Below are 15,904 nucleotides of genomic sequence, written 5' to 3'. Positions count from 1 at the left end.
CAGTTGCTGCCCTCTGCAGGCTTTGTTGCCAACTGCAGCTGTTAGGAATGTGCTAAAGGTTCCCCCTTTTGGATGCTTCTTACAGGTTCACAGGCTTCCTCTGACCCTTTTTTTTTTTGGTTTTGTTTCAATATTTTTTTTATTGAAATACATGAGAAAAAAAACGTAAACTGTTCACAAAGAGAAGACATATTGTCATCTAGAGCGGGGAAGGCATGCTCCAGTATTGTTACAGTAATGAAAACATCGGAGTAATAAACAGAACAGTATGAAGTGCAATGTAAATACCGGATGATGAGTATACGATGCAGAATCACAAGTTTCAAAGGAGGAGGGGGGTGTCATATGGGAGGGTACGGAGGGGGGGGGGGTATGAGGGGAGAGGGGTAGGAAAGGGGGGGAGAGGACAGAAGTGCAGAGGGAAGGCAAGTTCGAATCAAGAAGCGTGGATTATTATAGTATTACTGGAGGAATCATTCCCGGATGCAGGGCCGGCGCTATCACTAGGCAAACTAGGCAGCCGCCTAGGGCACACTGCTGGCTAGGGCACCCGGCCACTGGTGTTCCTATTCTCTTCTCTCTGCAGCAAGCAACTGAGTCTCAGCATCAGCAGCCAGCTGCCGCTCCGTTTACGCATAGTGTCAGAGGCGCAGCGGCGGAGGACTGTGTCTGTGTCCCGACTACCGAATGAAGAGAAGCAAGCAAACATTCATTGATGTGTTCTGGTGTGGCTGCATTTGATGGGCGCTGGTGAGGCTGCATTTGATGGGCGCTGGTGAGGTTGCATTTGATGGGCGCTGGTGAGGCTGCATTTGATGGGCGCTGGTGAGGCTGCATTTGTTGGGCCCTGGTGATGTTGCTTGCATTGATGGGCGCTGGTGAAGCTACATTGATGGGCGCTGGTGAGGCTACATTGCTGGGCCCTGGTGATGTTGCATTGCATTGATGGGCACTAGTGCGGCTGCATATGATGGGCGCTTCATTAAAAAGGTGAGGTATACATGGGCAGGGCAAAGAGGGTGTTGAGTCAAGGCGGTTGGCAAAATGAGGTTTCGCCTAGGGTGTCAAAAATCCTTGCACCAGCCCTGCCTGGATGGCTCGATTTGGTCCGGGGGGGGGGGGAGCAGGTAGTGTGTTTCAAGAGAGAGTCAAATGTTGTATAGTAGGACCTGCCGTGATGTCATGTATACAAGAGTTAAGAGCAAAGATGCTGCTCTGGGGTCCGCCTGCCAAAATTGCCATTGGTCATGAAATGTGCTTAGTTTGAGATAAGTTTTAGCGAAGAGACATTCCATACTCACGTGGTCATTAAGTATGTCAATAGTCATACCTAGGGTGGGTGGGGATGGTTGTTTCCAAAGGCGGGCAATGGAGAGACGAGCAGCGATTAGGATATGGGTGACAACCGGGTGAAATTTTGAGGGCCAGATCGGTAGGCTTAGTACGACTAGAGTGATCTGCGGGGATAACACATTAGGTACATTTGTAAGATCCTGAATGAGGTTGGAGATGACCCTCCAAAATGGGCCAATGACAGGACATTCCCACCATATGTGGAAAATGTGACCATCCCTAGAGCATTGTCTCAAGCATTTCCTGGATTGGGTTGGGAATATGTGGGCCAATTTTACAGGGGTATAGTACTAGCTGTAAAAAAAATGTCATTGAATTTTCCCAATGTTTCTGGAGAACCTGAATGAGGAGTGAAATGCACGATACCATACTGATGGGGGAACCTGAATTTGCAGGGTAGATTCCCACTGAGAAATGTAGTTCCAAAACATCTGGGGTGCCAAGGTTTGCCATCACTGTGCTAAAGGTACCCCCTTGGAATGCTTCTTACAGGCTTCCTCTGACCTTCTAAAAGCTAATGGCCAATATTTGGTCAATGTGTAATGGCTCTACTAGGGAGAGAGAGAGATAAATCATGCTAATCCTTCCTTTAACCACAGCAGTAAACCTCATACTGATAGGAAGGGGTTTGCTTATTCCCTTGTTTTGGGCCTCTTCTTTAAGGATAGGACCCATAGTTTCTGGAGAACCTGAATGAGGAGTGAAATGCACAATACCATACAGATGGGGGGACCTGAATTCGCAGGGTAGATTTCCACTGAGAAATAGCCAAGTTTTTCTCCTCCATTTTTGGTTTTGAGAGTAGGTCGTAGATGTGGGATATACCACAGATCTTGTTGGACTTGGAGTTGAGAAAGGTGATTATGTCCTTGGTTAGAGGGGCCTGGGAACAAGATGAGGATGCTAGGATATGATGAATTCTCAGGTAAATAAAGAAGTCTTTATTGGGGATGTTATATAGGTTTTCTGATGTGTTGGAATGTTCGGAGCTGGTGTTGGTCGTATAGATCCCCTTAAGCGCAAAATCATGTACCTGCCGTGATTTTTCTCTTCGGCTCTGGGGAGCATGCCACCAGAGCCCTGCTCATGCTGTGATTGGACACAGCGGGAGCCAATCAGCAGGTCCAGGGCAGCATGTTTCTGTCGTGTCAGGAAAGCGATTTTGCATGCGTTCCCGACATACACAAATGTGAACGCAGGCTAAATCTCTCAGCTTGGTGGTCAGTGTAAACCTTCTCATTACATTGGCGCTTGGTGAGGAATCCTTTCATCAGTATTGAGGTAAATTAATCTCTAGCAACCAATCAACAAGCAGAAATCATGTGCTGTAACCTCTAGCAATTAATCAGTGAGCCGTAATGTGTGCTGTAACCTCTAGCAACCAGTCAGTGAGCGGTAATGATACACTGTAACCTCTGGCAACCAATCACAATCACTGCCTGATCTGATTCCGTAAATGGATTTTGAGTCTAGCTGCTATTTATTGTATGTCTCAGAGCAGGTTGAGAGAGAAACTGCATAGGTGGGAGGCAAAAAAAATTTTGCCCAGAGTCCAATCAATATTAAAGACGGCCCTGGGCTGAGGGAACTGGCTTGGATACGGCTCCTGCAGACGTGACATCTCCGAATGGTTGGGGATTAATGGTAAGGGGGTCTTAGCCGTCTTATTAGACCCTTCCTTGTAGACATTACAGCGATTCTTGCTGCCAACTGGTAAGATGGACAAATGTCTGACAGGAACTGGCTAAAGGCATAGAGGTTTTTTTTTCTCTCTATTCTATCTAGGTGTGAGACCACATCCTTCCTTGACTGGAGATGAATGTTTCCATTTAAAGGAAAAAGTTCTGAGAAGGTACATAGACGACCACCGTTAAGAAGGTACATAGACCTGCTGATCTCTCCATCTGAAAATACCAGTCTCCTGGCTGCCATGAAAATCCAATGGCTTCATAACTTTATAAATCAGACTTGGAGTGACTGTACAGATGAGATGTTCTGACTCTACTCTGACTTCACTAGCTGCATGCTTGCCTAGAAAAAGCCAAAGTCAGTACCTCTGTTCTGCAGACGTGCCCCATTGGTGACTCAGAAAAAATTATAGCCAATGAGTCAGCATGGCCACACATTTAAAAGAAACCTGCACTGAAAAGGTGCAAAGGCTGCCCCTGCTGATCCAAAGGTTTCAATACTCCATGGGTGGTTGATTTGGGACAAGGATCTAAAGTCCTGTCTTTTTTTTTTTTTTTTCAGATCAGCTTGTCAGAAACTAAAGAGGCCGCGGAAAGTCATGCACATAACATTTTTAAAAATTATGTCTCAATGGCAGATTTTGCAATATTTTCCTTTAAGAACTGCAATTAAAAAAAATATGGCAACCAAAGCTGTTAGGAAGGTGCTAAAGCAGTGATGGCGAACCTTGGCACCTCAGATGTTTTGGAACTACATTTCCCATGATGCTTATGTACACTGCAGAGTGCATGACCCTCATGGGAAATGTAGTTCCAAAACATCTGGGGTGCCAAGGTTTGCCATCACTGTGCTAAAGGTACCCTCTTGGAATGCTTCTTACAGGCTTCCTCTGACCTTCTAAAAGCTAATGGCCAATATTTGGTCAATGTGTAATGGCTCTACTAGGGAGAGAGAGAGATAACCCTCATGCTAATCCTTCCTTTAACCACAGCAGTAAACCTCATACTGGTAGGAAGGGGTTAGCTTATTCCTTTGTTTTGGGCCTCTTATTTAAGGATGGGATCCATAGTTTCTGGAGAACCTGAATGAGGAGTGAAATGCACGATACTATACAGATGGGGGAACTTGAATTCGCAGGGTAGATTCCCACTGAGAAATAACCAAGTTTTTCTCCTCCGTTTTTGTTTTTGAGAGTAGGTCGTAGATGTGGGATATACCACAGATCTTGTTGGACTTGGAGTTGAGAAAGGTGATTATGTCTTTGGTTAGAGGGGCCTGGGAACAAGATGAGGATGCTAGGATATGATGAATTCTCAGGTAAATAAAGAAGTCTTTATTGGGGATGTAATATAGGTGTGAGATGTGTTGGAATGTTCAGAGCTGGTGTTGGTCGTACAGATCCCCTTAAACGCAAAATCATGTACCTGACGTGATTTTTCTCTTTGGCTCTGGGGCGTGTGAAGCCGGAGCCCCGCTCACGATGTGATTGGACACAGCGGGAGCCAATCAGCAGGTCCGGCAGAATGCAATGTCCACCAGAACCTGCCGATCCCCTTCAGTCCGGTTTTCGCCCTCAACACTCCACAGAAACTGCTCTCCTTAAACTCTCAAATGACCTACTAATGGCTAAAGCCAATGGACACTATTCTGTACTACTTCTCCTGGATCTCTCTGCTGCCTTTGACACAGTGGACCACCCCCTCCTCCTCAAAAAACTCCACTCCTTTGGTCTCCGTGACTGTACTCTTCGCTGGTTCTCATCCTACCTATCCCACCGCTCCTTCAGTGTCACTTACAACTCTACTTCCTCCTCTCCTCTTCCTTTTTCCGTTGGGGTCCCCCAAGGTTCTGTTCTCGGACCTCTCCTTTTCTCAATCTACACCACCTCCTTGGGTCAGTTGATTGCCTCCCACGGCTTTAAATATCATCTCTACGCTGATGACACCCAAATCTATCTCTCCACCCCCCAGCTCTCTCCATCTGTCTCCTCACGCATTACCAACTTACTAGCAGACATATCAGCCTGGATGTCACATCACTTTCTCAAACTCAACCTATCCAAAACCGAGCTCATGATATTTCCTCCCTCAGGTGCCACTTCCCCTGATCTCCCTGTCAAGATCAACGGCTCAACTATCAACCCATCTCCCCACGCCAAGGTCCTAGGTGTAATCCTGGACTCTGAACTAACCTTTCGACCCCACATTCTATCACTATCCAAAGCTTGCCGCCTCTGTCTCCGCAACATCTCCAAGATACGCCCCTCCTAACCAATGACACCACAAAGCTTCTAATCCACTCCCTGGTCATCTCCCGCCTTGACTACTGCAACTCCCTCCTCATTGGTTTACCTCTAAATAGGCTATCCCCACTTCAGTCCATCATGAACGCTGCGGCCAGGCTCATCCACCACACAAACCGCTCAGCGTCTGCTACACCCCTCTGCCAATCCCTCCATTGGCTGCCACTCAGTCACCGAATTAAATTCAAGATACTAACTATAACTTACAAAGCCATCCACAACCTGGCCCCCAGCTACATCTCTAACCTAGTCACAAAATACCAACCTAATCGTTCTCTTCGCTCCTCCCAAGACCTCCTGCATTCAAACTCCCTTGTCACCTCATCCCATGCTCACCTCCAGGACTTCTCCAGAGCCTCCCCCATCCTCTGGAATGCTCTACCCCAATCCGTCCGATTTTCTCCTACTTTATCCACTTTCAGACGATCCCTGAAAACTCATCTCTTCAGAGAAGCCTATCTGGCCCCCACCTAACAGTCATTTATCTTCTCAATCAGCACATCACCCACAGTTATTACCTCTTGTATCTCTTGACCTTCCCTCTTAGATTGTAAGCTCTAAGGAGCAGGGCCCTCTGATTCCTACTGTATCAAATTATATTGTATTTGTACTGTCTACCTTCAAGTTGTAAAGCGCTACGTAAACTGTTGGCGCTATATAAATACTGTATAATAATAATAATAATAATCAAGGCAAATCGCCGTTCTGCCAGAGGGGCAAATGGAGATTTTGTGAAACACGGATCTCTGTTTTCCTTCAGTCAAAGCACCTCCCCCTTCAGTTAGAAAGGACTCCCTAGGGACACACTTAACCCTTTGATCGCCTCTGATGTTAACCCCTTCCCAGCCAGTGTCATTAGTACAGTGACGACTATAATTTTTAGCACCGATCACTGTAATAATATCACTGGTCCACAAAAAGTGTCAGTTAGGTGTCCGCTTTGTCCGGCGCAATGTCGCAGTCCTGCTAAAAATTGCTGATCGCCGCCATTGCATGGCCGGTGTTCCATTTTTAGGGAGGGGGGGAGGGCGGCAAACAAACCACCCAACCCCCCCCCCCTGTTCGGTCGGTCGATCGACGAACAAACCCCCTGTCACTCATCTGTCCGCCCACCAGCCCCGCACTTACCCCATCCAGGTCGTGGGCAGCTTCAACGGCTTCCCCCTGCGTATCCTCCGCAGCGGCTTTCCCCCTGCTTCTGCTCCCAGCCAATACAGTCGCTTCTCCTCTCTCTTCATGATTGGCCGGGAAGAGAAGCAGGAAGACAATAGCGAATATTAATTCGCTATTGTCACATGACTGGGTGGGCTCGGGGCGCAGTGCTCTGCTCTGGACTTAGAGCACTTCCGGCTCCTCCAGCATGTAAACAAGGTGTTTTTTATTAAAGCAAAACATAAAAAAAAGGTTTATTTTTTTTTTTTTTGGTCTTTTGCTTTTAAAGGTAGAGGAGAGATTTGGGGTCTTATAGACCTCAGATCTCTCTATAAAAAGGACCTGTCATGCTGTATTGCTATCACAGGGGATGTTTAGATTTCTTGCGATAGCAATAAAAGTTATAAAAAAAAAAATAATTAAGGAGACAAAAATGAAATAAAATAAATAATTAATTTTTTTTTTTTTTTTAAAAGAACCCCGTGCTCACATGTAGTGGTGAACGCATACGTAGATCACGCCCGCAAATCGGTGTTCAAACCATTGCGCTTACGGAACTCCAGATCCATGCCGGCTTGGTGATTTTATTGTTCATGCACATTCGTTTTACATGTTTGTAAGTGCACTTTTGTATTCAAATGAATACGCTGCAGGTTTTATTGCACTAAGGAGAGGTTTTTTTTTTTCTTTCCACATGATTTATCCTCTGCTGGAGCCCTTGTATGTTTTCCCATTGGTGATACCCTAGAGGAGTGATAGCAAACCTTGGCACACCAAATGTTTTGGAAATACATTTCCCATGATGCTCAACTACACTGCTGAGTGCATGAGCATCATGGGAAATGTAGTTCCAAAACATCTGGGGTGCCAAGGTTCACCATCACTGCCCTTGAAGCTGACAGAGCAGTCTGGGAAGTGTATTGGCGATTTTGAGTGACCGTACATGCTTTATATGACTTCTCTTGTAATAAGAGGGTCATGGGTATTTTGGTAAGCAGACACACTATATTATCAAAAGTATTGGGACGCCTGCCTTTACACGCACATGAACTTCAATGGCATCCCAGCCTTAGTCCGTAGGATTCAATATTGAGTTGGCCCGCCCTTTGCAGCTATAACAGCTTCAACTCTTCTGGGAAGGCCGTCCACAAGGTTTGACCATTCTTCCAGAAGCGCATTTGGGAGGTCAGGCATTGATTTGGATGAGAAGGCCTGACTCGCAGGCTCAGTTCTAATTCATCCCAAAGGTGTTCTATCTGGTTGAGGTCAGGACTCTGTGCAGGCCAGTCAAGTTCCTCTACTACAAACTCGCTCATCTATGTCTTTATGGACCTTGCTTTGTGTCATGTTGGAACAGGAAGGGGCCATCCCCAAACTGTTCCCACAAAGTTGGGAGAATGAATTGTCCAAAATGTCTTGGTATGCTGACGCCTTAAGAGCTCCTTTCACTGGAACTAAGGGGGCCAAGCCCAACCCCTGAAAAACAACCCCCACACCATAATCCCCCCTCCACCAAATGATTTGGACCAGTGCACAAAGCAAGGTCCATAAAGACATGGAGGAGTGAGTTTGGGGTGGAGGAACATGACTAGCCTGCACAAAGTCCTGAACTCAACCCGATAGAACAGCTTTAGGATGAATTTGAGTGGACACTGCGGGCCAGGCCTTCTTGTCCAACATCAGTGCCTGACCTCACAAATGCCCTTCTGGAAGAATGGTCAAACATTCCCACAGACACTAAACCTTGTGGACGGCCTTCCCAGAAGAGTTGAAGCTGTTATAGTTGCAAAGGGTGGGCCAACTCAATATTGAACCCTACGGACTAAGACTGGGATGCCTTTAAAGTTCATGTGCGCATAAAGGCGGGCGTCCCAATACATTCGGTAATACACTGTACTCCTATTACACTTTGGGTGATGGTGAAGGTTGATGACACCTTTTGGATTGGAATTCACTGAGGAACACCTTATCACAAATTCACTGGATTTACTTTAATAGACTGTTGATGGACTTTATTTCACTTGTTATGAATTATAAGTGCATTGTATGATTTATTTATTTATCAATTTATGCTCTATACACATTTTTTTTTCTTTTATTCTTTTTGTTTATTTAGCACAGCGCTTTTATAAGTATTATTGGTGAGTGTGGTGTCCAAGGGGAGCGGTGTTCTGAGCAGAAGCAGAATGTAAACCTAACCTATGGCAGGTCCCTCCCGATCCTTGGTGTTGCAAAGTATTGCACCTTCTGCAGAGAAACATGAAGACACTCAGTGCTGGAAAGAGGTTTAATAAGATGAAATGCATGAACATGGAGGATAAATCAGTGCACACTTCTTACATCAGTATAGAGAGCATCAGTATAGAGAATAATTGTAGTAGAGAGTCAGTACACTAAAGACAATCAGATCTAAATCTACACCGCACCCTATAGTATCCCCATAGTTGGATCTCTACAACATAAGACTGTAGTCATTAAATTCCAACACTTGGCTCTCGGGATGGTGGGTAGGAAGTGGTTCTGGAATAGATGTGAGACATAAGGGTGGAGGGTCGACATCAATGATGAGTGGGCCATCTAGGAGGGAGATATTGGCTGAAGTCGAAGCGAACCAGACGAGTTGGCGAAAGGGCAAGAGAATGTGACACACCAAAAATAATTACAGGAATTAAAATGAATGCCAAAACTCCAAGCACCAGGGCGGCGATGTTCAGTTTGTAGGTGATTCTGGAATATGAGGAGGCACGCTCATCTCTTTCATCGTTCGCGCTCTTCGTCTGAAAGGGAAGAATAAGACCAATGTAGACCAAAACTAATTCAGTACATAGATGCTTAAAGGTGAACACCAGGATCTGTGAATAGAGGGGGTCTAGCTATCAAGCATCCCCTCCATCCTCCGTTCACAGATCCCGTGTCATTCATAAAAGATGATTTTTCTGTTTTTTAATTTAGGCTTTTAAAGGCTTTGGTTAGAACTCTAAGATGTTGGATTTCTCCTCTCTTTTGGTCTTGGTGACAGTAGTCAGCAGAACATAATAGAGGGGTGAATCTCCCTAGTAGGGATACAGCCAAAATAAAAATTGGTAGTGTCTAACCTTTCCACACCTTATACATTGGTTAGATTCCCTCCACCCCCTGTTCTGGTTTAGCTTTAAATATTGGATTTCCACCATTATTTCATCTCAGTGACCAAAAAGTCAGCAGGACATATACAGGGGTGAAACTCCCCAGCGGGGATACAGGCAAAAACCCTACCAAAAACTGTCAGGGTCTAACTCTTCCCCATCCTATACTTTTGGATAACTTCCCTTCACCCACTGCTCGGGTTATAGTTCTAAAATATTGGATTGACCCTTATTTTGACTCAGTGACCATGGTCAACAGGATAAATAGAGGGGCGAATCTATCCAGAGGGGACAGCAAAAAAAAAAAAAAATGTCACGATCTAACCTTTCCCCATTTTTTCCATTGGATACATTCTCCCTCCACTATTTAAAGGCTCTGGTTGAACCTCTGGTTGAACCTCTAAAATGTTGGGTTTCTCTTCACTTTTGGTCTTGGTCAGTAGGACAAATAGAGGACAAAATCTCTCCAGAGGTGAAATGGAAGGCAAAAACCCCCCAAAAAACGGGTGGGGTCTAACCTTTCCCCATTCTTTCCATTCGATACATTCAATATCATACCTCCCAACTTTTTGAGATGGGAATGAAGGACACCTATCAGCAAAAGTATGCAGGCATAGGACACACCCTCTGCCATGCCCTCTTAAAGGAGAATTGTATAAAAAACAAGATTGGTTAAACCCACAAGTGCTTTTTTACCACTACTATTCCTTTATATTGGCTTTTGGAATTTCAAAATCGAGCAAATTAGAAATCAGATGAAAGGTTTAGCGCGGGGAAACACTTTTTGAAAGATAAAAAGTGCATTTTATATACAACTATATAGATCAGACCAAAATGAGGGACAAATGAGGGGGAAAGAGGGACAGAGGGACATCGCTCCAAATCAGGGACAGTCCCTCCAAATCAGGGACAGTTGGGAGCTATGCAATATTGAGTTGGCCCACCCTTTGCAGCTATAACAGCTTAAAGTCTACTGGGAAGGCCGTCCGCAAGGTTTAGGAGTGTGTCTATGGGAATAATGTGAATATCCCCATGCTGTGGTGCTGTGATTGATAATTAGACTGCTGCTAGGTAAAAATATATTTGTATATGCCTTTAAAAATTAAAATATAAGGACCCTGCGCTGTCTGTGCTCAACACAATAAATCAAAAATCTAACCTAAAAACTTCATACAATGCCTACAAAAAAAATTCATACACATGAAAATTCCAACGTTGTGAAGAAAATATATAGATAAAAATTTAAGTCAATAAATTCATAAAGTGCTGCAAATCCTCCGTGTGGCAATTGTTTCTTTTAAAAGTGCAATGAAATATGGCAAAGTGATGAAAGTGTTGCGCTCCTCTTCGTCTCGTACCCTCACTCACCAACTTTCCATGAAAATATCGCCTGTAGTGAAAAATCCCGTGTAACTCTGTAGGTAATTTCTTAGCTCTTCCTCACGTTTCCACCAGTTATACGTTATCATAGGAGGAGAATTGGACATTTATAGCGTGATACCATTGTGATTAAAAAAAAAAAAAATGTATGAAGATAAAAAGTTTACACTCACTTTGTACATCCTTGTTTAAAAGCATGTAAAAAATTTAGAACTGCAAAGTACATGGTGATTCCATAATATGTTTCCCAGAGTCGGTTCACACAGGGGCAGCCCGACTCTGTAAGGCGACCTGCAGACGACCTCAGCGGCAGCTTGCAAAATGACTTCTGTATAGTATGTTTTTAAGTGTTTCTTAAAGCCAGAAGTTGGAATATTAAATGAAAATAGTTTTGAAGCATGTCTGTAATTAGTTTTTTTTTTTTTTTTTTTTTTTTTTTTTTTTACACAAATAAACGGAATTTCCATATTTTTTGCCAAGGGGTTGTATAGATGTATGGGTAAAAATAGGTTTCATCTATATGGCAGGAGATATATGGAAGCATTTTTTTTTTTCGTGGGGTTTGTGGATGTTTTTGCTTTGATATGATTATTTGTGTCATTATCTTTATGTCTTTTTGTGTATATGTTGTTGTGTTATTTATTTATTTATTTATTTATTTCAGGTACTTATATAGCGCCATCAATTTACGCAGCGCTTTACATATACATTGTACATTCACATCAGTCCCTACCCTCAAGGGGCTTACAATCTAAGGTCCCTAACTCACATTCATACATACTAGGGACAATTTAGACAGGATCCAATTAACCTACCAGCATGTCTTTGGAGTGTGGGAGGAAACCGGAGTACCCGGAGGAAACCCACGCAGGCACAGGGAAAACATGCAAACTCCAAGCAGGTAGTGTCGTGGTTGGGATTCGAACCAGTGACCCTTCTTACTGCTAGGTGAGAGTGCTACCACTACACCACTGTGCGTTATAAGAAATTTAAATAAAATATGAATTAAAAAACAAAAATAGTATAATAATATACTAATAATAAAAACCTATTCAAGTAAAGGGAATATTTAACCAATCCTCTAAATCTGTGCACTGCCGAAAAATTGTTTTTGTTTTTTTTTTTTTGTTTTTTTACAGTTTTTTTGGTTCATTTTTTCGTAATTCATAAATTCGTAAATTTGAAGATTCATAAATTTGAAAATCCGAAAGAATATCTAACTAACTTACTAATAACTATCAAATTAAAGGTATTGGAATTTCCTGTCAAATTTGGCTGTTAGTGAAAGTAACGAATACGAATTTATCTGAAGTTACGAATTATCCAAAATAATGAATGCCGCATCTAAACAAATGGAACGGAATGAATTAATAATGAACAATAATACTTTTTTATTATTATTATTATTATTATTGTTATTTATTATTAATTTGTTACGTTCCATTCGTTTAGATGCGGCATTCTTTATTTCGGATAATTCGAAACTTCAGATAAATTTGTATTCGTTACGTTCACTAACAGCCAAATTTGAAAGGAAATTCCAATACCTATAATTTGATAGTTAGTAATAGTTAAAGCGGTAGTAAACCCAGCCATAAAACAGTTTAATTTCTGGCACGTGCCGGAAATGCAGCACTCCCATTGGTTGTGCTCTCAACCAAACTGTCAAACCATCCAATGGCTGGTGTCATAATTGATCACATGTGCAGCATCATGGCAGTTGTAGATTAAACAGAGGCAAAGATGGCAGCTTCCTTGGCTGAAAACAACAGGAGGGTTTACTTACACTTTAAGTTATTATTAGTTAGTTATTATTTCATATTTTCTATTTTCGGAATTTCGAATTTATAAATTTTCGAATTTTTGAATTTACGAATATTGGGAAATATTCTTTTCGTTAATTCGGATATTTCCAAATTAACGAATTTGTCAAAATTTGTTAAACTAATTCGGAACAAAACGAATTACACATGTCTACAACCCTCCCTCCCTTTCCATTCATCTTACTATTTTTTCTTTTAACCCCCCCACAGGATTTTACACTACAGGCGATAATTTCATGGAAAGTTTGCCGCACAGAAGACTTACAGCACTTTATGAATTTATTGACTTTAATTTTTATTTATATGTTTTCTTCACAACATTGTATATGAATTTATTGTAGGCATTGTGTGAAGCTTTTATGTTTGTTTGTTTTTTTCTTCACATTTTATTGTATTGAGCACAAACCGCGCAGGGTCTTTGAATGGGCTGCACAGAGTCCTGACCTCAACCTGATAGGACACCTTTGGGATGAGCGGAGACTGCGAGCCAGGCCTTCTCGTCCACATCAGTGCCTGACCTCACAAATGCGCTTCTGGAACATTCCCACAGACACACTCCTAAACCTCGTGGACGGCCTTCCCAGAGGAGTTGAAGCTCTTATAGCTGCAAAGGGTGGGGCCAACTCAATATTGAACCCTACGGACTAAGACTGGGATGCCATTAAAGTTCATGTGCGTGTAAAGGCAGGCGTCCCAATACTTTTGGTAATATAGTGTAGCTCTAAAATTTTTAATTTCCACCATCTTTCCATCTCAGTGATAATGGTCACCATAAAAAAAAACACCGTATTACTTTTGGCCACCGCAACACATAGCTGTGAAGTCAGCCTTAAAAAAAAGGCGACAGCCAACAAATGCAATGTTATAGCGTCCTGCATTGCAGTGCATTTTTTACATTCAGTGCACTTTTCCCCCAACAATGCAAAACTCGCCATGGTGGCTGTTTGGAGATTTTTCCTAGTAGAGCTCATTGATGCGTTTAAAAATGAAAAATTTTTATTTTTATTTTATTTTTGGACATCGCAGACCAAGGCAACTGGCACCATTGAAAACAATGGATTTTTTTTTCCATGCCCTTGGATTTTGTCTGCATTGAGCAACGTAGCCCAGTGCCAGTGGTGTGACTGAGCCCTGAACTTATTGTTTCCTTTCTACCCTGTAGTTGATTCAATCAATCAATCAATCAATCAAACAATCAGTCAGCCTTCCTTTCCTCATTACCTTGTAGGCATAGATGGTGGCCGCGAGTCCCACTGGAAAGCAGCAGCAGAGCATATTGAAGATCGACCAGTACATGTAGTCTTTATACCGAATCGGAGAGGGTGCTGCACTTGCTGTGGCCGGCTGCATCATAATCGTGTTGTCGGTGTTTGGTTGGTAGACGACTTGCTGCATTGGGTTCGGTCCTGGGTTTTGGGGAATTGGCATGTATTCCGGGTTGGTGGGGTCAGATGGATAGTTGGGCTGAGGGAACTGCCTCGGGTACGGCTCCTGCAGACGTGACATCTCCGAATGGTTGGGGATTCCAGCCGTCTTATTAGACCCTTCCTTGTAGACAACAGCAATTCTTGCTGCCAACTGGTAAGATGGACAAATGTCTGGCAGGAACTGGCTAAAGGCATAGAGGTTTTTTTTTTCTCTGTACAATCTAGGTGTGAGGCCACATCCTTCCTTGACTGGAGATGAATATTTCCATTTAAAGGAACCAGTTCTGAGAAGGTTCATTGACCACCACCGCTGAGAAGGTACATTGACCTGCTGATCTCTCCATCTGAAAATACCAGTCTCCTGGCTGCCATGAAAATCCAATGGCTTCATAACTTTATAAATCAGACTTGGAGTGACTGTACAGATTAGATGTTCTGCCTCTACTCTGACTTCACTAGCTGCATGCTTGCCTAGAAAAAGCCAAAGTCAATACCTCTGTTCTGCAGATGTGCCCCATTGGTGACTCTGAAAGAATTGTAGCCAATGAGTCAGCATGGCCACCCATTTAAAAGAAACCTGCACTGAAAAGGTGCAAAGGCTGCCCCTGCTGATCCAAAGGCTTCAATACTCCATAGGTGGTTGACTTGGGACAAGGATATTTTTTTTTTTTGCAGATCAGCGTGTCAGAAAGTACAGAGGCCACAAAAAGTCATGCAAATAACATTTTTATGCCCCGCACACATGGTCGGATTTTCCGACGGAAAATGTGTGATAGGACCTTGTTGTCGGAAATTCCGACCGTGTGTAGGTTCCATCACACATTTTCCATCGGATTTTCCGACACACAAAGTTTGAGAGCAGGATATAAAATTTTCCGACATCAAAATCCGTTGTCGGAAATTCCGATCGTGTGTACACAAATCCGATGGACAAAGTGCCACGCATGCTCAGAATAAATAAAGAGATGAAAGCTTTTGGCCACTGCCCCGTTTATAGTCCCGACGTACGTGTTTTACGTCACCGCGTTCAGAATGATTGGATTTTCCGACAACTTTGTGTGACCATGTGTATGCAAGACAAGTTTGAGCCAACATCCGTCAGAAAAAATCCTAGGATTTTGTTGTCGGAATGTCCGAACAAAGTCCGACCGTGTGTACGGGGCATTAGAATGATGTCTCAATGCAGATTTTGCAATATTTTCCTTTTAAGAACTGCAATTAAAAAAATAAAAATGTACCATTGCTGCCCTCTGCAGGCTCTGTTGCCAACTGAAGCTGTTAGGAAGGTGCTAAACTTACCCCCTTGGAATGCTTCTTACAGGCTTCCTCTGACCTTCTAAAAGCTAATGGCCAATATTTGGTCAATGTGTAATGGTTCTATTAGGGCGAGAGAGAGAGATAACCCTCATGCCAATCCTTCCTTTAACCACAGCACTAAACCTCATACTGGTAGGAAGGGGTTAGCTCCCTTGTTTTGGGCCTCTTCTTTAAGGATGGGATTCATAGTTTCTGCCCTTCTGGCAGAACCTCATTTATAGGATTGGTAGAGTCCATGAGGGTGGAGAGGGAGAATTGTGTACCCCACTTAAGGGGGATGTAGCAGAGACTTATATGGAACATTGTTCACCATCCCTACTTGGGCTTCCCTAGATA

The 15,904-nt window shown here is 43.2% G+C and overlaps 1 protein-coding gene across 1 annotated transcript; it reads right to left on the bottom strand.

Annotated features, from left to right (window-relative positions):
- Positions 1 to 8,769: 8,769 nt before the first annotated feature.
- LOC141110329 (uncharacterized) lies at positions 8,770 to 15,151 on the bottom strand. The gene is made up of 2 exons (XM_073601626.1): positions 14,046 to 15,151; positions 8,770 to 9,273 (listed from the first exon to the last, which is right to left on the bottom strand). Exons 1-2 carry the CDS (start codon positions 14,640 to 14,642, stop codon positions 9,055 to 9,057), a joined length of 816 nt encoding a protein of 271 aa, XP_073457727.1. The 5' UTR covers positions 14,643 to 15,151; the 3' UTR covers positions 8,770 to 9,054.
- Between the last annotated feature and the right edge of the window lie 753 nt (positions 15,152 to 15,904).

This window comes from Aquarana catesbeiana, linkage group LG10 (assembly GCF_042186555.1).
Source record: "Aquarana catesbeiana isolate 2022-GZ linkage group LG10, ASM4218655v1, whole genome shotgun sequence".
NCBI classification, from domain to species: Eukaryota; Metazoa; Chordata; class Amphibia; order Anura; family Ranidae; genus Aquarana; species Aquarana catesbeiana.
Note: the sequence above shows the minus strand (reverse complement) of the source record. Positions and strands in the feature narration are given on the sequence as shown.